A 21701-nucleotide genomic window follows, 5' to 3' on the forward strand; every position below is an offset into this window, starting at 1 on the left:
GTAAGCGCTACTCAGTTTCCCTTCATATACTTCTCACTACATCTCGCGCACTACAGTCGCTGGTGATGTGACCTTGGGCACTTTTTTTAATGTCCCAGCTACTATACCATGCTTTCTCTGGGCCTTTATCATGGCTGTCAGCTGTGCTTGACTCTGCATTTGTCTAAGAAAACGTAGACAAACCATCGTGTTGCTGCGCTCAAACACCGGCAACTTCACTGGAAGGTGTGAATGCCCCCGCCCTTCCGCTTCGCACCGTATTTCATTCGGATCCGGCACTGTCTCCAGATTCTGCAGGACATGATGGTGGAAATTGACTACGACGGCGACGGCACCGTCTCCCTGGACGAATGGATGAGGGGAGGCATGACCACCATACCTTTGTTGGTCCTCCTCGGTCTGGATGCGGTGGGTGCCCTCCTCCCCAGGTGTGCAGAGTCTTAATGCCTATGTCAAGCACTAACAACGTTTGCCTGAGCTCAATGTGGAGCGTACGTAGTTGGAGCGCCGCTTGACTAGTTTATACCGACTGGCGTCACCCCCCGCCACTGTACGATACAGTGTGATGACAATTACGTGTTGTAGATTCGCCCTGTCATAATGCACCGCCGTAACGTCACCCGCAGGAGTAAGGCTAGACTGAAAAGCCTAGACCGTGATGCGCGATCTGTACTCACTCGTGGTACGGAGTTAACACCCATTCAGAGGTCAATGGCCGCTCGGGTGGCTCATTGGAGGTCTGTCGGGGCGGGGTCTGGCTCGTCCCGACGTCCGGTCGGGGCGGGGTCTGGCTCGTTCCGACGTCCGGTCGGGGCGGGGTCTGGCTCGTCCCGACGTCCGGTCAGGGCGGGGTCCGGCTCGTCCCGACGTCCGGTCAGGGCGGGGTCCGGCTCGTCCCGACGTCCGGTCAGGACGGGGTCTGGCTCGTCCCGACGTCCGCTCAGGGCGGGGTTTGGCTCGTCCCGGCGTCCGGTCAGGGCGGGGTCCGGCTCGTCCCGACGTCCGGTCAGGGCGGGGTCCGGCTCGTCCCGACGTCCGGTCAGGGCGGGGTCTGGCTCGTCCCGACGTCCGCTCAGGGCGGGGTCTGGCTCGTCCCGACGTCCGGTCAGGGCGGGGTCCGGCTCGTCCCGACGCTCGCGACTCCTCACCCGACTTCCGTTCATGTCTCGTTCGGCCGGCACCGAGTGTCGGTCTTTGCGGCACACGGTTTGACATTTTGTCTTGCGTGTCGTTTGCCACAGAATGTGAAGGATGATGGCAACCACCTGTGGCGGTTGAAGCATTTCAACCGGCCTGCCTACTGCAACCTCTGCCTGACGATGCTAATGGGGCTTGGGAAAAAGGGACTCTGCTGCATCTGTAAGTGCATCGTCATGCGCGTTGTGGGAAAGATCCCTTCGCGATATGACCCGAAATCGTGCTGAAATGAAACCATGATGCAGCATCGATAAAGCAAGGATGACATGCATCAGCAGGGGTTCTGAAAAGCAAAAGATGATTGCAGTAAGTCATCTTAGGGGCAATTTGTGCTGCACTATGTAGATGAAGCCCATCGCCTGCATCGTCTTGCGGACGATGTTTGCCTGTCTTGCGTGTCGTGAAGTCATGTCAAGTCATGAAGTCATGTTTTAACGGAAGTGGTCAGATGGTCATCCTCGTATACATCGTCTGATGTTATTCTCTGAAGCGTGGGATATTTTAGAGGTTCCTACGCATTGTGAGCCGTGACCGGGTCGTGTGCTGTGGGGAGTGGAAAGGTAATATGAGTATTGATGATAGTCTTAGATGGTATCTGACGCTGCCAGAACTGAATAATGCCGATGCGTTTCCGTCATGTGCATCGGACCGAACCACTCTGTTTTGCAATATATTCAGCGCATGCCTTTCTACGAGCCTCAACTTGATCTAGTTATCACAGAGTCCAGATTATTTTAGGATGAATTTTAAAATGTTAGTCTGACAATAACCGACCTTAAATCTATTAGAAGGTACTGCCCAAATGGCTTTAAAAGGGATGCTTCGGCTATATTGACAAAACATAGTGTTTCGAAGCTGGGGCGACCCAAGGCCCTAAAATAGCATCAGTGTCAATATAGCCAATGTTCCCTTTATATCGTCGTGAAACAAACGCTTCCTAGTACGTTGACATGCTCCCGGGTGGTCGGCTAGATACCCTTCGCTCGGTGGGGGGTCAATTTGAACCCTCTCTGAGATCTCGGGAACTAAGACGGCTAGAGACACCCAATTTATAGGCTGTGTTGACCTGTACGTGAACTCACTTAGGTGAAAGTTTCAGATTACTAGGTCATGACTTTCGGGTCAAAAATGTCAAACAAGGTCAAGATCCAGGTTGGTCTCCAAAGTGCCCCAGAAGCTCGATAACCGTCTTTTAAGCAAAAGGTCACATGCTCATTCAAGGTCAGTGACCTTGTTTGACCTTTTAAAGGTCAATGTGACAAAAAACATATAGGATTGCTTTGAGTTTTGCATTTGACTAAGCGACAAAGATTACGCTAGGCAGTATGTTCCTAAAAGAGAATGTGGACCTGGGTCATTTTAGGTCAATGACCTGTTCTGACCTCTTAGAAGTCCATGAAAGATGTATAATGCGGTTCCTGCTATCAATAAATTCAAAATGAGCGCCAGAAGCTATCCCATACAGCAACCCCTGGAGTAACAAAAAAGGTTGATTTTTGGTGGCTGTGTTGCCTAAGAAAGCATCTCAGAGATGTCTGGCTTCGTCTAACACTTCGTTGTTGGATCAAATTGAAGGATTCCCTAGAAATTGCCTTCGTTGAAGCCATTGCATGACTTTGAACTGACATAGGACAGTGACCTTACAAGATACTTCTAAATACTTGACACCAAAGGATCCGCTATTCAACTGTCTATAGCTATGCAAAATTTGGCGCAGCTACGCCGCGTCGTTCGTGAACCATTTTGGAAAAACCTTCGAGGAGGTCAATTTGACCCCCATCCGAGCGCGTGTTAATCGTCGATTAATGTCAGAATAATATCTTGCAAATCACTGTAACGAATTTCCAGGAGCTCTAAGCCTTTCGTGCTTAATCAGATCAGACTTTCTTTGTGGGACCCCTGATGAGAGTTTTTGGTGAGTTTGCTTCAGAGCACGTGACGAATAGCTCACTGTTTTTTTTTCAGTTTGCAAGTACACCGTCCACGAGCGTTGTGTACAGCGCGCTCCAGCGTCTTGCATAGCCACTTATGTCAAGTCCAAGAAGACGTCACAAAGCATGCTGCACCACTGGGTGGAAGGCAATTGTGTGGGGAAATGCTCCAAGTGCAAGAAGACAATAAAGGCGTATAACGGCATCACTGGACTGCACTGTCGATGGTGCCAGATGAGCGTAAGTTCTGGCCTGCTGGCTTGGAGCTGGCCGTTTTGTACATGCATAGTTAGGGAGCTGTGATGTCTGTTGTCTCGGTACTTCCGGAATTCTTTCCGGAGCTGGGATATCGTTAATCGTGTTCTGGTTGTGATAGAGACCTGACGGCATCCACTTGGTATTTTGGAAGCTAAGAATGATCGAGGTGTGCAGATATTGTCAAAACCATATTTCATTTTTGTGTAGATCATAATACACCACTGCCCTTCCCCTTGTCTTTTAATACTATGATCAACCCTACACTATTGCTTGTAAGGCAATGAAACAAAGATTGGCTTGGCCTCAACCCTAAGGAGGCTCCGCGAAATGCATGACAGCATCTATTCTGCAAAATGCACCACTTTCAGGATTGCGGTAGATTACGGCAGTCTCAGTCTCATTAACCAACGCAAATATGTGTATACTTTGAAATATACTGAGTGCTCAGTCGTATGTCTTACACGGTGACTGAAGATCTTTTTACTCTAAACTAAAGATATAGATATGAAGTTGTCCTGGGTGTCCATTCTCTGAGCGCTGTCCGTGTCCGCAGCTCCACAACCGGTGCGTGGCGCAGGTGAAGCCTGACTGTCAGCTGGGCGAGCTGCGCTCCCACGTGCTGCCGCCTACGGCCATCTGTCCGATCGTGCTGGACCGGCAGCGTTCCGTCAGTCGGGATCGGCGCAGCACGCGCCACGACGACAACCATGTAAGTCAGCAGCGGCGCTCCACATTCGCCCATACACGGCAGTGACGCCCCACACCGGCCCATACACGCCAGTGACGCCCCACACCAGCCCATACACGGCAGCGGTTCCCCACACCGGCCCATACACGGCAGCGGTGCCCTACACCGGTTCATACACGGCAGCGATGCTCCACGTCGGCTCGTGCACGCCAGTGACGCTCCACACCGGCCCATACACGGCAGTGACGCCCCACACCGGCTCATGCACGGCGGCGACGCCCCACACCAGCCCATACATGGCAGCGACGCTCCACACCGGCCTGTACACGGCGGCGGCGCCCCACACCGGCTAATGCACGGCAGCGACGCCCCACACCAGCCCATACATGGCAGCGACGCCCCACACCGGCCCATACACGGTGGCTCATACACGGCAGCGACGCCCCACACCAGCCCATACATGGCAGCGACGCCCCACACCGGCCCATACACGGTGGCTCATACACGGCTGCGCCGCTCCACACCGACCCACACACGGCCGAGCCGACACCGGCAAGTAGCTGTCTAGTGGCGGAACGTAGAACAGCTTAAAGTAACTTTTTGTGCATTGCGTGTATGATGTGTGTTGTGTGTTGACTGTCTACGTGTGCCAAGCGACAGACGCGATGGATTGCGTGTATGATGTGTGTTGTGTGTTGGCTGTCTTCGTGTGCCAAGCGACAGACGCGATGGATTGCGTGTGTGATGTGTGTTGTGTGTTGGTTGTCCACGCGTGCCAAGCGACAGACGCGATGAAATCGAATTGTACTCAGCCGTCAGCCGTGGTATTCGAACTAAACCTCTCAGCACGCCCGAAAGCTAGGCTAGTTAGCAAAATACATAACTGAGGGTCCGACCCCAGCATCCGCTGGGTCTGAACTGGAACGCGACGGTGACCCCCCCCCCCCCCCTCCCCCATCTCCCTCCCCTGTGGGCAAGGCGTGGGTCTGCTGTTGAGAGAGGTTGTCTGAAGTGGTACCACTCATCCCACTCCGCTCATCAATCCCAAGCTCCTAAACGATCTGAGCGCATCGCAGCCGCACAGAAGCCGGCGTCCCTCACAATTGGTGCTCGTTTCAGGGGCCAATGTCCTTTCAAATCAGCCCACCGGATGGCTGCAAGCCACTGCTAGTGTTCGTGAATCCCAAGTCCGGCGGACGGCAAGGCGCCAGAATACTCCGGAAACTGCAGGTGGGCGAATAGTCGAGCGCCGCGCAATTCAGTAGAAAATGATAGACACAGTCAAAGTAGGCGTGACATATGTATTTTGTTACCATGCTCTTCATGGTTTCGCATCAAACGGGTATATAAATAAATGGGAACAAAGAGGACATTTGCGCATCACAGCAAATGACGATGATGTATCACGGTGTGAGTCGACGGCTCAGTATTTGCCGTAGGCGGGCTGAGGCTGCTGGTAGCTGTTGTCGTAGCTGACCTCGGGAGTCGGGTACTCGGTGGGCACCGGGGTCGGCAGCACGTCACTGGATGGCTGGTAGCCGTTCTCGTCGGCGACAAAGGTGACCTTGACGGGGTTGCCGTAGCCGTCAGTGTAGCTCCAGGAGCCCTCCTGCTTGTAGCTTCCCTCCTCCTGCCCGTACTGGTTCTTGCCGTAGCCGGGCAGAGGGACGCCACTCTCGGACCTGACGACAGATGGCAGCATAGTACCGAGAAGGCAGACCAAGGCGGCGTACGGTTCTCGGCGCGCAGCAGCGAGTAGCAGCAGCGAGTAGCAGCACTTTGAGTAGTATAGGTATGATAACTGATCGAACGCTTTCTCAATAATGCAAGTGGTCCTCGATTGCATATGATCAATGTTAATACGGATTTTTGTTTACGTCCTGCGTGATGCTCAGCAACATCAGCACACATCGGCGAAACGTATGTTCGCCTGCGATTTGCTTTGATTAGGAATTGTACAATTCCCGAAATCTCCTTTTGCATTGGAACAGCTGTTAGGCTCTAAATAGGCAGCAATCAATATCTTGACATATTTTGGTGAAAAAGATATTGCTCCCCTATTTTAAAGTGTTCGCAATCCATGCGGTAAACATGCGAATGGTTTTGTTAACACTGACCTGTAGATGCCATTCTCAGTGTTGAAATGAGAACTGTAGGTGCCATCTCCGGGGTGAACGTCCTCCTGCTCGAGGATAGCGATGGGCTTGTAGCCGCTGTGTCCGTGGGAGGGAGCCGGGGCGTAGCTGGGCTGGGGCTTATAGGCCGGGGCCGGGGCGTAGCTGGGCTGGGGCTTGTACGCCGGAGCCGGGGTGTACGCCGGCCGGGGCCTGTAGGTCGGTGCCGGGGCGTAGGTCGGCTGGGGCCGGTCGGCGGCGGCCATCATGGCCAGGGCAGCGATGATGAACTGAAAAAGGTATCGCATGTGAGAACAGGCTGACAGGCTTATCGTTGTATTCCCCGCCCCCTTCTTCAACCATGCGCCGTGCAGCAATCAGTGTTATCACACTATTACGAAACCAGCGTCATCAAAGTGATCATGCATGCAGGCCACATGTCATTGCCAGACTGCCTGGCGTTGGAGCGGGGTGGGATCGGGATCGGTCGGCTACGGTTATTGCGCTATATCTGCTCTCGGAATGCGGCAAGGCAGTCGGCCGAGCCAGCGCCATTCACTTGCCAGCTTCATGCTGATGATAGGGCGGACAGAGGTGAACTGGTGCCGACTGCGGCCGCTCGCTGACCTTATGTAGGGCCGGGCGGCGGCGCTTAGGCCACACCCCATCTCGGAGAGGCACGGCGTCTGGTGGGGCGGCCGCCACAGGCTCTGCCGTCCTGCGACCTTCACCTGCGGCCGCCGGATCTGGGTCAGCCCGGCTGCTGCGGTCCGGCCTGTCGGCGGCCGCGGGCTGTCGGCGGCGCAACGCCCGCTTCACCGGGTGATTGAGGCCAGGTAATGACAGGGCACCGCCCGTTTACGATGCTGCGGAACGGACTGAGATGGTAATGACCCTTCCGAAGGATGCTGATTTGACTCGGCTGCGATGGGACCAACTAAATCTTTCATTGTCATTGCGCCCGAAAAGGTCGACGAGCATGCAGTAATAGCGCTCAGCTCGTAACTCTCGGCAGCACCTTCACAAGCGCTAGCTGGCGAACATCTAAAAATAACGTCATCAGAATGCTTATTGTGCGGCGTAGAGAGAGAGAGAGCCATGATGAGATGAGCCGTACCGACTTGTAGATGAGGCCAAAACCTAAGTGATTGGAACTAGAAAGCACCTTCGAAACCCACCTGATGTTATCAACTAACATGCCATCTCGAAAGTTTTGGCAACTCAAGATTTTCGCGCGACCATCCATGAACAACATCACCTGAATATTGTCCAAGAATGGGCGTTAGCATGTCATGTCAACGCGCCGCGAAAGGAAATCAGCGCAATGTGAAGAATGACTGCAGGCGGCTCATGCCATAGATGCGGTTTACTCCTGTTGTGATAGCGGCACTAGAGCGTCGTGAGCTTGACCGCGGCGGTCGTTTGTGGACAGCAGGCACAACCCAGTGAAACCGATGGCGCAACGGAGCTGAATCTGTAACGCTTTGTGATGAGGCGCTGGACGGGATTGTAGAAATGGGGCTGTACATGGATAGTGTTGCGATAAGTTCGTCAGGAGTGAAAAGTTTCTGATTTACCGGATATGGTAGGTGACAAACACTAAGGCTTTTGCGAGTCAATTTGTGACAAAATTGCAAAACTGAAAACGATTTCCAATATATCCGACCGGAAGATATTGCAACAGACCATCCCAGCTAGCTGAAACTCAATGCTTAGTATTGGTCTGTACTCGCTGACGCTTCAGCGTGAGCATGTGTGGAGCGCACGCCGAAACGTTAGCGTTTCGCTATATGTGCAAGTTGAGCCATAAGATACTTCCAAGCATAGTAACTCTAATCAGGATAGCTTTTAGCAGGCACCAAAAACATGCTAGAGATTATACTACACCGGTGCTGACGTCACAGGTCAGTGGTGACACAGTGATTTTCGAATGCCACTCAGATCAGTGCTTTTCGCAGATTTTTCAGCCAAGCTTCACTTCACATATTAAATAATGTAAAATACCAGATAACTAGGTTTATGACTAGTCGTGAGAATCGCAGCTGGCCGCAGCATCTTGCAGCGAATGTGGTCAGCTTGCTAAGCAGCATTTTAAGGCGCCGTGTCATATGAGACAGATGGGCGCAGATGCCCGCCGCGTGGTAATCCCTTGGAGTTAGTGCAAGGCTGTGGACTGCTATTGGTTGTGCTCATGTCGTGAGGAACTGACTGGCTAGAAGAACGTATCTAACCGTCCGTTTTTTTCAGATAATAACGTTTTGAAGCCCTGCTGGTGTAGGGAGACTGCTGTTTGTGCTGTAGCTGCAGAGATAAACTGAGGACGTTTGAGCGATGTATGTCAAGTAGTCATCCGGGGAACATCGCTGGCGTAGACCTCTCATATTGCCCTTTGCACCTCAGAGTTAGCATACTGATCGGTGGACAGGCGTGAAATAAAACGCTTTTAATTCGAATCGTATTGATATGAATATACATCAAAGTGTTCGAGGTGTTCAAAAATGTTGTTTGCATCTGTGGACAACAATGTTGCTTGGGTTTACCTCTAAATAGTTGGGATCACATTAGGAGGGACGAGATCTGCACTGGTAACGATTATGCAAAGATAAGGAACGTCGCCCACGTTTCCAGCTGAAAGTATGATGACGTCTCAAAACCAAAAGTGATATTGTCTCCAGGTGTATATAGAACCATTTTATCAGTAAATCTAGGCCTACAGGGATGCAGTTTTTTCAAAATACATAGGGGTGAGGGAGGGAAGGAGGGGAGGACGGTGGAGAGGAAAAATGGGTGAACCCGCTTCTGAGATGCTCTTAATTCATTTTCTTCCCATCGTTGATTCGCTTTCCTTTCACGGTTGGAAACAGTGGTGTGGACTCTCAAAATTAGTTTGGGGGGCTTAACCCGAAACGATATGACTAATGGAAAATCATGGATAAAAACGATAACTAAAATAGAACCTTCATCCCTGGCTGGGAGGCAGAGTCCCCCCTCCCCTTAACTGAAAAAAGAAATCACACGCCGCTGGCCTAGTTCTGTTAAGTATGCTTTTATCCCATAATTTATTAGTTTATTCTCAACCATTCTTCGGTGTTTGATGACCGGTAAATGATACTTTCGTGCAAATAAACTCCCGAAACGTAAATATTTGATGGCTACGCCACAGTTCATTCAGTTTGTCTTTGTTCTTGTGGTTTATCGTATTTAGAGCTGTATTGCAACGGCTACTGTAAGATTTGGCTCCAGGTGATAACTTCGACGTTGCCTATTTTGTCGGTGACAGAACAGACACGTTTTCAACTCTGAGGTTCCTCGCGGGGGTACTGTCTGCTTAAGTATATATGTTCGCGTAGAAACGCGTGTGTGAAATTTTGCAGGCACCAATCACCAAAATATATTTCCGTTACATTGATGTCATCTTCGTAAATGATGGCAACACTGGTCGGCTCCAATCTCTATGTGCAGAACTTAAGGAGCTGTCTGTCTTAAACTGTGGCGTCGAATTTAGAGTGAAGAGCAGCGTGTCTATACTAGACCTCCTGGTTGATTTATCAGACCGTGAATTTTAGGGAAATGTTTGCAGAATCTCTTCTATTAAGGGTTAAATTGATAAAAGTTCATGCTGACTGTCCAAACAGATGTAAGAAAGCCATAATTCAGACTTATGTCCGCATGGTTTTGAAGATTTTGTGTGACGGGATGGTTTGATTGGGAACTACACCGACTACGCCAAATCCACAGCAGTGACGTACATACAAATACCTACTAACAATGTTGCTAAGTCCCTACTCAATAACTTTTTAAAAAGAGAAAGCCTACGCCTTTCGGGAACGTCGTGGGAGATTACTCTCCCACACCTTTTTTTAGACTTGTTCCCAAAATAGCATGACCCCTATTGAACAATCGATGACAAAACATTGCGTTGCATTGTCCTCAAGCACTGCTTCCAACAGATGAACGGAAAAAACTGAGTGTCTGAGCATACTCTAGCCTAAAGATAAATTTTCTGATAATGAAAACAAGCTCAAGACAAACTAAAGATAAGTTTCCCTACATTATCTGTTCATAGCACAGTAGAATTGGCACATATCTGAAACTATGTCCCCCTGTTATCACCTGTCTTTAAAGGTAAGCACGCCGTGGTCGCCGTATATATAAATTTTTTGTGTAAGTATTGGCTGAAGCGCAGAGCTCTACATCTAGACACAAGGAGACATGCCTCATATGCCCGCTCTGGCGATGCGTAACCAACTACACTCTGGGAGCTCCCCCCCCCCCCCCTTCAAGCCCTGGAACCTATGTTGCAACTATCTTATTTGCAGAAGATATACGTCACTCCTGTGAACGTAAGGTAGTGTGTAGGATCCTGGAGAGATCACTACCTTGACATGATCGGCAAATTTCACTGGAATTCTCTCCCTAACCTGAAACCCTGGAACCCACCTGCACTTGTCATGATCAAAAAGTTTTTACATACTGCGTGAAGAAATTCGTAGGATAGGCAACAAATTCCAGTGATCTGCTCAAAGCTTTCTCGGAAAAAGAGCCAAAAGCACAAGGAGCGTGAAATCTCGCCGCCCTATGCCTTTTGCGCAGACCAGTGTGAAGTCAGTTCACTTAAGTTAGAGCTCATTAACCTACGCAGAAAAACAACTTTTTTGGCGATTCATGCCACGCATGAAATTGCAATGCTGCCCTGTGGTCAAACTTTATTCACTGAAAACGGCTATCAAAACGATCATGCATCAGTCACTTAAGTTAACGGACGTTTCGAGTTGCCAACAGTTCCAGGACACTCAAATGGGTTGTATTCCCTCGTGATTGATGAGTGAATCACAAAGTATCCTGAGCTTTGTGTGGATCTGCGGAACATATGTTTATGATATGCAGGCCCTTATTATAACACCAGTGTTGGCTCTTGCACAGTCATCGCTGTTCCATCTCATGTATTACCTTGAAAAAAGCGTCGTATGTTTTCTAAGTTGTGTACTCTTTGCACTCTCAGATTCGAATCATTATAAATATTGGACGCCGACACGCGTCTCTCAGCATACATCACAGTATATGACACTCATGTCTCAACAGGTATTTGTGGCCGACTTAGTATTTGCCGTAGCCGGGCTGGGGCTGCTGGTAGCTGTTGTCGTAGCTGACCTCGGGGGTCGGGTACTCGGTGGGCACCGGGGTCGGCAGGATGTCACTGGACGGCTGGTAGCCGTTCTCGTCGGCGACAAAGGTCACCTTGACGGGGTTGCCGTAGCCGTCAGTGTAGCTCCAGAAGCCCTCCTGCTTGTAGCTTCCCTCCTCCTGTCCGTACTGGTTCTTGCCGTAGCCGGGCAGAGGGACACCGCTCTCGGACCTGACAACAGATGGCAGCAACGTCAAACGCGAAGCTTGCTGCTTGTGTTCTCAACAGCGGCGGGCTGAATTGTCATTAGACACTGAGAAGTGACTCATGCAATGAGGTTCGCATTCAGTTTTCATTATGAAACAGACCTGTAGATGCCGTTCTCGGTGTTGAAGTGAGAATTGTAGGTGCCATCTCCAGGGTGAACGTCCTCCTGCTCGAGGATAGCGATGGGCTTGTAGCCGCTGTGACCGTGGGAAGGAGCTGGGGCATAACTGGGCTTGGGCTTGTACGCCGGGGCCGGGGCGTAGCTGGACTGGGGCCTGTAGGCCGTGGCTGGGTGGTAGGTCGGCTGCGGCCGGTCAGCAGTGGCCACCAGAGCCAGTGCAGCAAGGATGAACTGAAATTGCGGAGGTTCTCGTTAGGGACTTTTCATATAATGGAACACTTGTTTGGTATCCTTGTACAGTGACAATTGTAAGCATGTTGTTCAAGTGACGTCTGAGAGCTCAGGGCGCTGTCCGGATGCCGTTCAATGACAGCGGGGCGATTTCCGTATAGTACATGCAGCTACGTGTGTATGGGGCATTTGATTTCGAGGAGGAATACCAAGCCTGAGTAGAATAACATCTATCCATGCTTACGGTCTTCATGTTGTGAGCTCGTCTGAAGCTGAAATGATGCCGTCTGCGTTGTCGGCTGTCGTTATATAGTGCTGGTCTAACCCGATGCTGTGAAGTGTGATTGACCACGCCCCCTGACCTCGCCGGCGGGACAATGCTTGGCCCACTCCAAAGCGGGCGCTCTGAGACCACCTATGGCCACATGCAGATCTATCAGCCTAATCCCCACGTCTGAGAGAGAAAAGAAGGACCTCCTGCAAATCTTCAGAACGTGGTTGTTAATTGTTTAAGATGACACCTCCACTCATGGTTGTTAAAACTACTCAGTTCTCAATCCCTCAGAGTGCAGATGGGGTTGCAGTAAGTTGGAAAACATTTAAATCAGTTATACACAATCTGCTTGATAATATGTTGTTATTTCGCGCTCGTGCGAGCACATTCAGATCACATATGACATAACCCATGTACCAACAAAGTCTTTGTCGGAATTCTACGGTCATGTTGTGACGGAGAAAGGGGCAAGGGATCAGCCATACCAATCATAAATGCAATTTATTTTGGACATTCACCATACCCATGCATTGGTATAGTCGTCACGTTTGTGATATTGTGTAGTCGCGTCTCCGATATCTCCATCTCTGAATTGGTGGAAATGGAATCCGGGGACAGCCTAACATCGAAATGACATTTCAGTATTGAAGAGAGACCAGACGTCTATCACCTTGTGGATTTGAAGCCCGGCTTAGCGTCGCTGATTTTCTTTATCAGCCGTTTGTAGCAACATGACATTTTGAATCTAAGAGAAAATGTCGCCAGCTGTCAATCTTTAAGATATTTTTGTTGATACGCAGCCCTTGTTTTCCGCCAACCAAGATAAACAGCTTGGTGATGGAATTAGAGGCAAGGATGTGTAAGGAACAAGCGACGCAATATTTGTGGCAATGTTGCGCCTCCCTGACAACGCACAGCTGGTGCGTCCGGCGCCGTGTAGAAGGCCCCTGAGCGTGGGTGCTTTGCTGAAGTGAGAACTAGAGCGGCTCCTGGCTGGAGCTGCCTCAAGAACCGCCGCTGTACTGGAGCTCCCATCCTGTACTAATGAACCGCCACTGTACTGGAACTCCCATCCTGTACCAATGAACCGCCGCTGTACTGGAGCTCCCATCCTGTACTAATGAACCGCCGCTGTACTGGAGCTCCTATCCTGTACTACTGAACCGTCACTATACTGGAACTCCCATCCTGTGCCAATGAACCGCCGCTGTTCTGGAGCTTCCATCTTGTACTAATGAAGCGTAGCTGTACTGGAGCTCCCATCTTGTACTACGGCCATAAAAAAGTTCGTGTTGCAGATTCAAGTAGTGGCATTTTCAAGTTGTTCATTACATTCGTGAAGAACATTATTCACGTAGATAATACATTAATGATAGCCTTATTCCTCGGTGGAAAACCAGGAGAATGAAGAAATGGAATGGTTGATAACTCGGCAACATGCCTTTATCCAAACAACAACAGACATGAATTCGAAATTGCCTGCGCATGATCTTTTTCGATTTCTTAGGTTTTTTTAACAGCAAGACGCAGTTTTTACAGGACACCGACATTCCGGGGATTAAACAAAGAGCGATTGCCAGCCATTCCCACGATGAAGTGCATATATAAGAACTAGAATACGGCGAAAATGCGTGTACATGCAAACGAATTCAAGAAAACAGGCACCACGCACCATGCTTCACTCAAGCATGCAAACGAATTCAAGAAAACAGGCACCACGCACCATGCTTCACTCAAGCATGCAAGCGAGTTGAAGTAAACAGACCTCTCACTTCGTGCGTCAGTTACAAATGCAGGCGATTTCAATTAAACAAGCATCGCACGTCTCGCGTCAGGTAGCGCTTAAAATGAAACGATTTTGAGCAAGCACACATCACACATAAAGGCATATATTACATTCGCATAGTCGGCCAAGATGAGCCCTGTGCATTAAGATTTGGTCGCCTACTTTTTATAATAATAGGTTCACTTATTTTCCTGTCTGGGTGCTCCTGTGCTCTGTACATGACTTTGTGCTCGAAAAGGGGCATAGGGTCTACTCCGACGATTTCAGCCTGAGCTGTTTTGCCAAAAACTGGTCATCGAAAGGCGTATTGTTTTATGTTTTGTTTTTATGTCATGTTTTGTTTTTTTAAATGTTATGTTTTTAGCATCTCACAGGTATTTATTACATCTCTAACGAATAGGGCGCATGGACTTCCCGACAAAGAATACGTCTCTCCCATGTTTTCAAACAGTTTGCACCTGACTTCGTAAACCACGTTTTTTGCGTGCAAATCCCTTGAAGCCCAGACTTGCACAAATGGCATCTATTGCCACCTATCTATTGCTGGTAGCCACCTCTATTGCCACCTCTATTGCTGGTAGCCATTCTGAACAGCGTCTGGCTGAATGGTTATTAGACACCGAGAAATGATCCTTATACTGAGCTCCGTGTCCAGTTTTCATGTTGGAACTAACCTTTACATGCCGTTCTCGGTGTTGAAGTGAGAGCTGTAAGGGCCACCTCCAGAGTGAACATCCTCCTCTTCGAGGATAGCGATGGGTTTGTAGCCCCTGTGTCCGTGGGAAGGAGCCTGGACGTAGCTGGGTTTGGGCTTGTAGGCCGGCGCCAGGGCATAGCTGGACTAAGCCTGTATGCCGGAGCCGGGGCCGGGGCATAACTAGGCTGTGGCCTGTAGGCTGGGGCCGGGGCATAGCTAGGTTGAGGCTTGTAGGCCGGGGCCGGAGCATAACTGGGCTGGGGCCTGTAGGCTGGGGCCGGAGCATAGCTGGGCTGAGGCTTGTAGGCCGGGGCGGGGGCAAAACTGGGCTGGGGCTTGTAGGCCGGGGCCCGAGCATAACTGGGCTGGGGCCTGTAGGCTGGGGCCGGAACATAGCTGGGCTGAGGCTTGTAGGCCGGGGCCGGGGCATAACTGGGCTGAGGCTTGCAGGCCGGGGCCGGGTCATAACTGGGCTGAGGCTTGTAGGCCAGGGCCGGGGCATAACTGGGCTGGGGCCTGTAGGCTGGGGCCGGGGCAGAACTGGGCTGCGACCTGTAGGCTGGGGCCGGGGCATAGCTAGGCTGAGGCTTGTAGGCCGGGGCCTGAACTGGGGCTGCTGGTAGCTGTTGTCGTAGCTGACCTCGGGGGTCGGGTACTCGGTGGACACCGGGGTCGGTAGCACGTCACTGGACGGCTGGTAGCCGTTCTCATCGGCGACAAAGGTCACCTTGACGGGCTTGCCGTAGCCGTCAGTGTAGCTCCAGGAGCCCTCCTTCCTGTAGCTTCCCTTCTCCTGTCCGTATTGGTTCTTGCCGTAGCCGGCAGAGGGACACCACTCTTGGACCTGACAACAGATGGCAGCAGCATCAGATACAGAGCTTGCTACTTGCGTTTTCAACAGCGGTGGGCTAAATGGTTATGACACACTGAGAAGTGACTCATAAAGCTCGAGCTTTGCGTCCTGTGTTCATGTTGTAACTAAACTGCATATGCCGTTCTCGGTGTTGAAGTGAGATCTGTAAGTGCCATCTCCGGGGTGAACATTCTCGTGCTTGAGGATAGCGATGGGTCTGTAGCCGCTGTTTCCGTGGGAAGGAGCCTGGGCGAAACTGGGTTTGGGCTTGTAGACCGGCGCCAGAGCATAGCTGGACTAAGCCTGTAGGCCGGAGCCGGGACCGGGGCATAACTGGACTGGGGCCTGTAGGCTGGGGCTGGGCGGTAGTTTGGCTGCGGCCGATCGGCGGCGGCCACTAGGGCCAGGGCAAGCGAGGATAAACTGTAACTACGAACAGTTTTTGTTAACGCCTTTTTGGACTCTACGAAGCTAGTTTGACATCCTTGCAAAATAGGCGGTTCTGAACATTTTGATCAAAAGACGTCTTAAGAGCTCAGGGCACTGTCCAGATATCGTGCAGACAGTTGACAAAATCCATCTGGTGTATCAAATTATATATACTGAATGCTGGATTGGTCAAACTTGAATCCGGGTGAGAGCCGAGCATGAAAAGGAGATATAAAACAAGAAAAGGCGGTTAAGAGGCATGTTTCGCGCCGAATTGGAGGGGTGGGGACACCTCATTTGGGGAAGGTTGGTGATGGTGGGGGGGGGGGGGCATTTCCCCTTGTGCTACACCCACGGACCCTTATGTAGGTGTTTGCTCTTCGCGCACCATTTTTCAGACAAATTGCGCCAGCTATGAGATGACAACTGGCGTCTTTGTCATGACATAGCAGCCAGGAAACACGTTTGTACAGACAGGCCTGGATTTTGTTCTGGTTTATCGTCCGTACAGACCAATCTAACCTCGCATCATGCCCGGCTTAGCGCATCGTTGTCGTGCTGAGGAAGCGAAGCAAGCTAAGGGTGGCTGTACCCTCTTCCGTTATTTGGTCACGTATTGAGAGAGAGCCGCAGAAAAACTGGGCTGCTTGTCAGGAAAGGATGCCAATGTTACCCGTTTCATTGTTGTAAACCAACCAGTAACCTCCCGGGTTATTGCATTGACCCGGATTGTTGGGAGGGTTTTGAGCTTGATGCTTGAACAAAAACGGGGGAAAATTTGAATAGGTGGATTGGTTGAGTGAGTGGATGACAACTTTAGCATTGCATAAGAGATTTGCGACGCTTATGTAGCTCTGCACTGATAACTTAAAACAATTGTTTAATGTTCAGCTGATGAGACCGACATGAATTGATAAAATAAGTTGAAAATGCTCTTGACATTTTGGTTTCTTATTCGAGATATTTCCGTTACATTAACCATTTCAGAAATTCATGGTCAATGACAACCTTCAAACTGGCAATATTTCGGCTGTCCGATTTAGTTTAGATTGAAAACCTGCTTAAGAAATTGAAATGCTGTGCTTGAAGTAATGAAGCTCAAGTGCAGAAAAATGATTGGAGATGCCTGCTACGCGCATTAGAACCGTCTATTGTTGTCTGTGTTTGACTCCGGAGTACGTTACACGTGTTGTTTGGCGTTTCATTGTTGTGAGCCAACCGGCAACCTCCCGGGCCAGAGCATTGACCCGGATTGTGGGGAAACTTTTAAGCTTTACTCTTAAACAATAATGGAGGAAAGACTTAGATGGCTAGAGACGATGGATGATAAGCGGAGGTTGTCGTGTGTAATGTCATGTGTATTGTCCTGTTCTAAACAAGTCACATGTGTTGCACAGCTCCACTCTTTCGGGCGACTTTGCATGCAATTTGGTCAGAATATAATGTGAAGGAGGTTTTTGTACCAGGCGAAATTTAAACAAAACCGTCACATGTCATGTATCTTCCTGTTGGCCGTTACCCATTTTCTTTGTATTTGGATACGGAACCAACCTCACTGATGCTTGATTGCGTAAGGTCAAGCAAGACAGTGTTGACTGTGTCTTCCGGAGCTTGACATAACAGCGCATCACATGTGATGACCGTAGCGTAGCCTGTGCCTTGTTTTCTTATGTGATATTGCGGTCAATATGATCATGCGTACGATCACCATGAACATTATCGAATGTCTGTGCACTCTTACTACAAAAATGTTTGTGTCTCAGAAAGAACTCATGCCGACATATGTTGTGCCATAGCCAAAACTTTGAGCATTCTGACACTCGTTAACAAAGCCCGATTCCGGCCGACCCAACAATAGCCCGATTATGAGCGTTAAAGCTGAACGATCGCTCCGGTCGTGTCGCCTTCTGCCGGCATTGTCACGAACATTTCTTCCTTTACCATACAAGACTGCTGTGAGTTTTGCATTTGAATAGACGACAAAGATTGCGCTAGCCAGTATGTTTCTCAAAACAAAATGTCGTCCTGGGTCATTTCAGGAAAATGACCTGTTCTGACCTCTGAGAAGTTCATGGAAGATTATAATGCGGTTCCTGCTATCAATAAATTCGAAATGAGCACCAAAAACCATCCAATTCAGCAAGCTCTAGAGTAATAAAGCAGGTTGGTTTTGACCTTGATTTGACCTTTATCGCTGACCTTGAGTCAAATCAATTCGTTCATTCAATATTCGTGTTGCCTAAGAAAGCATCTCACAGTTGTACGGCTTCGTCTAATACTCCGTTGTTGCAACAGATTAAAAGATTCCTTAGAACTTGACTTCGCCGGAACCATGGCCTGACTTTGACCTTCCATAGGTCAGCGACCTTACAAGATACATTTAAGGTGTTGATGCCGAACGGTCTGCTATTCTATTGTCTACAGCTAGGTGAAATTTGGCGCGGCTGCGCCTCGCCGTTCGGAAACCATTCCGGAAAAACCTTCGGGGGGTTCAATTTGACCCCCCACCCGAGCGCGTGTTAAGGAATGCGTCTGGGCCTTTATTATAGAATACCGGACATGTCAACATGGTTTCTAGGAAGTGAGCTCCCTCGAAGTGTCTTACGACACCCTTTTCAAGGCAGTGGATGGTATATGGGTACATATTTCACGTAAGGAAGTGGGCGTAATGATCTCGACCACTTCATGTTGCTTATGACGAGCGTGGGTTTTGTTTGTTTTTAAAGAGTTATAATAAGTTGCATAATTTGCAATTTGTTGTAAACTATTGAATACGTCGGTGATAGCGTTGAATATTCTGAGCAAAACAAAATGAAATCGCTACTTATTCATATGGTCCATATCCGGACAAAAGTATCTGCGTCGAACTGATCAAAGCAAAATTGACAGATTGGAGTCGGGTTTCCCATGCGTATAAATATTTGGCTGAAGAAGTGATCTACAACGTAGTGGGCTAACTCAAACCTTACTCGAAGAATCCCAAATGATACACAATAATTTCCATCACATCTCAATATTTTCATTAGACCCTGCTTCATTTCAAAGGCCTTAGTTATTTCGTGCGCTATGCTCAATTATCTCGTTCGTCCGTCACTCGTTTTGGGGTTGGTGAATGGCTTGGTTCTGGCGATGTTCTTACCTAGCAGTCCTGTGCGTCGATAACATTGCACTGAACTATTAACTACCTGCATGCAACACAAATTGTCATGGTATACAGACCACGCACTCGTGGGACGCTGGGTTCGTGTCCCTTGGTAAATAAATGCGCAGCTCCAGGTTTCGAGGAAAAATGAGATAAGAGGCATCGCAAGAAGCGTGTTTAAATTCACATTCCCACAACCGCACTGCAATGCGAACATAAAGCAACACCAAGAAAGGACAGGACATATATTATGACGATACGAGGCCACTGGTGCACGTTGGGGGTACTTGTGACGGCTCTTATTGGGGGTGCCGTGAACTTGGGCCATCCCTCAGTGATGCTGCTGAAGTCTAAGAATTTTGGGATTACTGAAAATAGGTTTGGAGTTAGGCAGCTAGAAAATCTGGCAGACTGTCATGATTTGTTAAGCATTTTCTTTTAAAGCATCACGCGTAAGTGTGCCACTACGACAGCGTGTCACCTTGTAGCCCGTCGTTCGGATTTGGCATAGCCGTTACAACCGAATATTAAACTCATGTTGCCAGCCTTCCATGTGTGCGTGATATGCGTGATATGCCTGTTAGTATATCCTGACCTTGGCCGGCAATGCGGCTTCATGTGGTCGCGCCCTCTTTGGTGTTAGAACAATTAAAGTTTAAAACTTGTTTCTAGGCACACTGCCTCCATTAATTGGTACCAATGGAATGATGAATCAGTCACGTTATCTAACGGCTCTAGGAAATCATAAGCATATTACTCACAACATTCGCTCTAATTGGGGTCTGCATCCTTACGCGTTCGGTGTGAATCATGAGCTACGGTTACCTTCAAATGAAGCTAATAACAATGGCCGGTAATATTTCCGGCAGTGTTCAGAGCATCAGTGCTTTACTGATCTACATTTCGTGACCTCATACCGTATTATGTCCTCGGGAACAAACCATTGCTGTTTTTCAGATGCGTATTGTTGCCAACCTCACGACGGTAAACGAGACACACATCACGCATAAATAGCGGTTGTAACTGTTAAGTCGTACCGATGATGTGTTAAGCATTTCTCAAGGAATCTTTTGTCACCTGTCCACATTTCTGGTTTTTATGCCGCGTTACGTCCTGGAAATAAACAGGTCATTTTGAAATGTTTTATTGTTTGCACCCTTACAACAGGAAATCGGACACCTCACACATAAATAGCTAGCGGAAACGCGCCAAAATACCCGTCACAGAAGGCTGCACTCATGTTTCACAAGCGCTTGTTGCTGACTTAGTATTTGCCGTAGGCGGGCTGGAGCTGCTGGTAGCTGTTGTCGTAGCTGACCTCGGGGGTCGGGTACTCGGTGGGCACCGGGGTCGGCAGCACGTCACTGGATGGCTGGTAGCCATTCTCGTCGGCGACAAAGGTCACCTTGACGGGGTTGCCGTAGCCGTCAGTGTAGCTCCAGGAGCCCTCCTGCTTGTAGCTACCATCGTCCTGTCCGTACTGGTTCTTGCCGTAGCCGGGCAGAGGGACGCCGGTCTCGGACCTGCCGACAGATGGCAACAGCGTGAGACGCGAAGCTCGCTGCTCGTCTTCTGAAAAGCGAGTAACTAAGCTACAACGAAAATTTAAATGGGAAAACGATAATGTTTTCGGGAACAGTAACGCATACCTGTAGATGCCGTTCCCAGTGTTGAAGTGAGAGCTGTAGGTACCATCTCCAGGGTGAACGTCCTCCTGCTCGAGAATAGCGATGGGCTTGTAGCCGCTGTGTCCGTGGGAAGGAGCCGGGGCGTAGCTGGGCTGAGGCTTGTGGGCTGGGGCCGGGGCATAGCTGGGCTGGGGCTTGTAGGCCGGGGCCGAGGGGTAGGTCCGCTGGGGCCGGTCGGCGGCGACCACCACGGCCAGGGCAGCGAGGATAAACTTAAGCACACAGAATATATCTGGTTATTCGGCTGTGGCAGCAAAGAGATTGATAGGAAATATTTACTGCCTCAAAAATATTGGTTAAAGTATTTAATACCATGATCGCTTGAAGGCAAGAACCCGTGTAGACGAAGGTTGCGCATCAGCACTTAAAGACGATTAAATGCAGCTCGCCACTGGTTGCACCGGCGAATTTCAGTTATATAACGGTCACATTAAGCCTTCAGTCCTCGCCCATGATTCCCAGAACTCACGGTCTTCATGCTGGTCTGAGTGAGTCCGAAGCTGAACTGGTGCACTCTGTTCTCTCCGCTGTCATTATATAGCTCCGACCCCACCCGACCCCGTGAATTATGGTTGGCCACGCCCCTCTGACCGCATCGACGGTAAACTGCCTGATGGTCTCCACAAAAACCGCCGAAATGATCAAGTTACTCTAGCAAAAATTGCTTTAATATCCGACGAGGTTACGTATAACATGAGCTTGTCATCTCACTTGACCGGTTCTATTGCTTATGTATTGTGCCAGGTACAATATACGTCTAGGCTCGGCTTTTGCCGAGTGTTAGACTTGACCAGAATTACCATACTCAGAACTCTCAACTTTAGAGATCAGATACTGCGCTTTACACATTGAACTAGAGGACTCATGGCCTTAATGTGTTGAGCCCTGGCCATGGACTAC

At 49.6% G+C, this 21701-nt stretch overlaps 2 protein-coding genes across 3 annotated transcripts in view; one reads left to right on the forward strand and one right to left on the reverse strand.

The window, feature by feature from the left end:
• Dgk (diacyl glycerol kinase 1) overlaps nucleotides 1-21701 on the forward strand; it is a 74779-nt gene that overhangs the window by 19886 nt on the left and 33192 nt on the right. The window contains exons 10-14 of the mRNA XM_037236804.1: nucleotides 289-408; nucleotides 1242-1359; nucleotides 3163-3368; nucleotides 3940-4095; nucleotides 5194-5304. Of these exons, the coding sequence (XP_037092699.1) occupies nucleotides 289-408; nucleotides 1242-1359; nucleotides 3163-3368; nucleotides 3940-4095; nucleotides 5194-5304 (711 nt within the window). The remainder of the gene's footprint in view (nucleotides 1-288; nucleotides 409-1241; nucleotides 1360-3162; nucleotides 3369-3939; nucleotides 4096-5193; nucleotides 5305-21701) is intronic.
• Nucleotides 5314-6777, reverse strand: LOC119112588 (adhesive plaque matrix protein). Of its 2 annotated transcripts, XM_037236806.1 has the most exons (3): nucleotides 6752-6777; nucleotides 6192-6478; nucleotides 5314-5756 (listed from the first exon to the last, which is right to left on the reverse strand). In XM_037236806.1, the coding sequence occupies exons 1-3, from the start codon at nucleotides 6758-6760 to the stop codon at nucleotides 5498-5500; spliced, it is 555 nt and encodes a 184-aa protein (XP_037092701.1). In that variant the 5' UTR covers nucleotides 6761-6777; the 3' UTR covers nucleotides 5314-5497. The 2 variants fall into 2 exon arrangements, with proteins under 2 accessions (XP_037092701.1, XP_037092700.1); XM_037236805.1 differs by lacking the exon at nucleotides 6752-6777 and having other exon boundaries at nucleotides 6192-6711.

This window comes from Pollicipes pollicipes, unplaced genomic scaffold (genome assembly GCF_011947565.3).
Source record: "Pollicipes pollicipes isolate AB1234 unplaced genomic scaffold, Ppol_2.1 Scaffold_7261;HRSCAF=8764_pilon_pilon_pilon, whole genome shotgun sequence".
NCBI classification, from domain to species: Eukaryota; Metazoa; Arthropoda; class Thecostraca; order Pollicipedomorpha; family Pollicipedidae; genus Pollicipes; species Pollicipes pollicipes.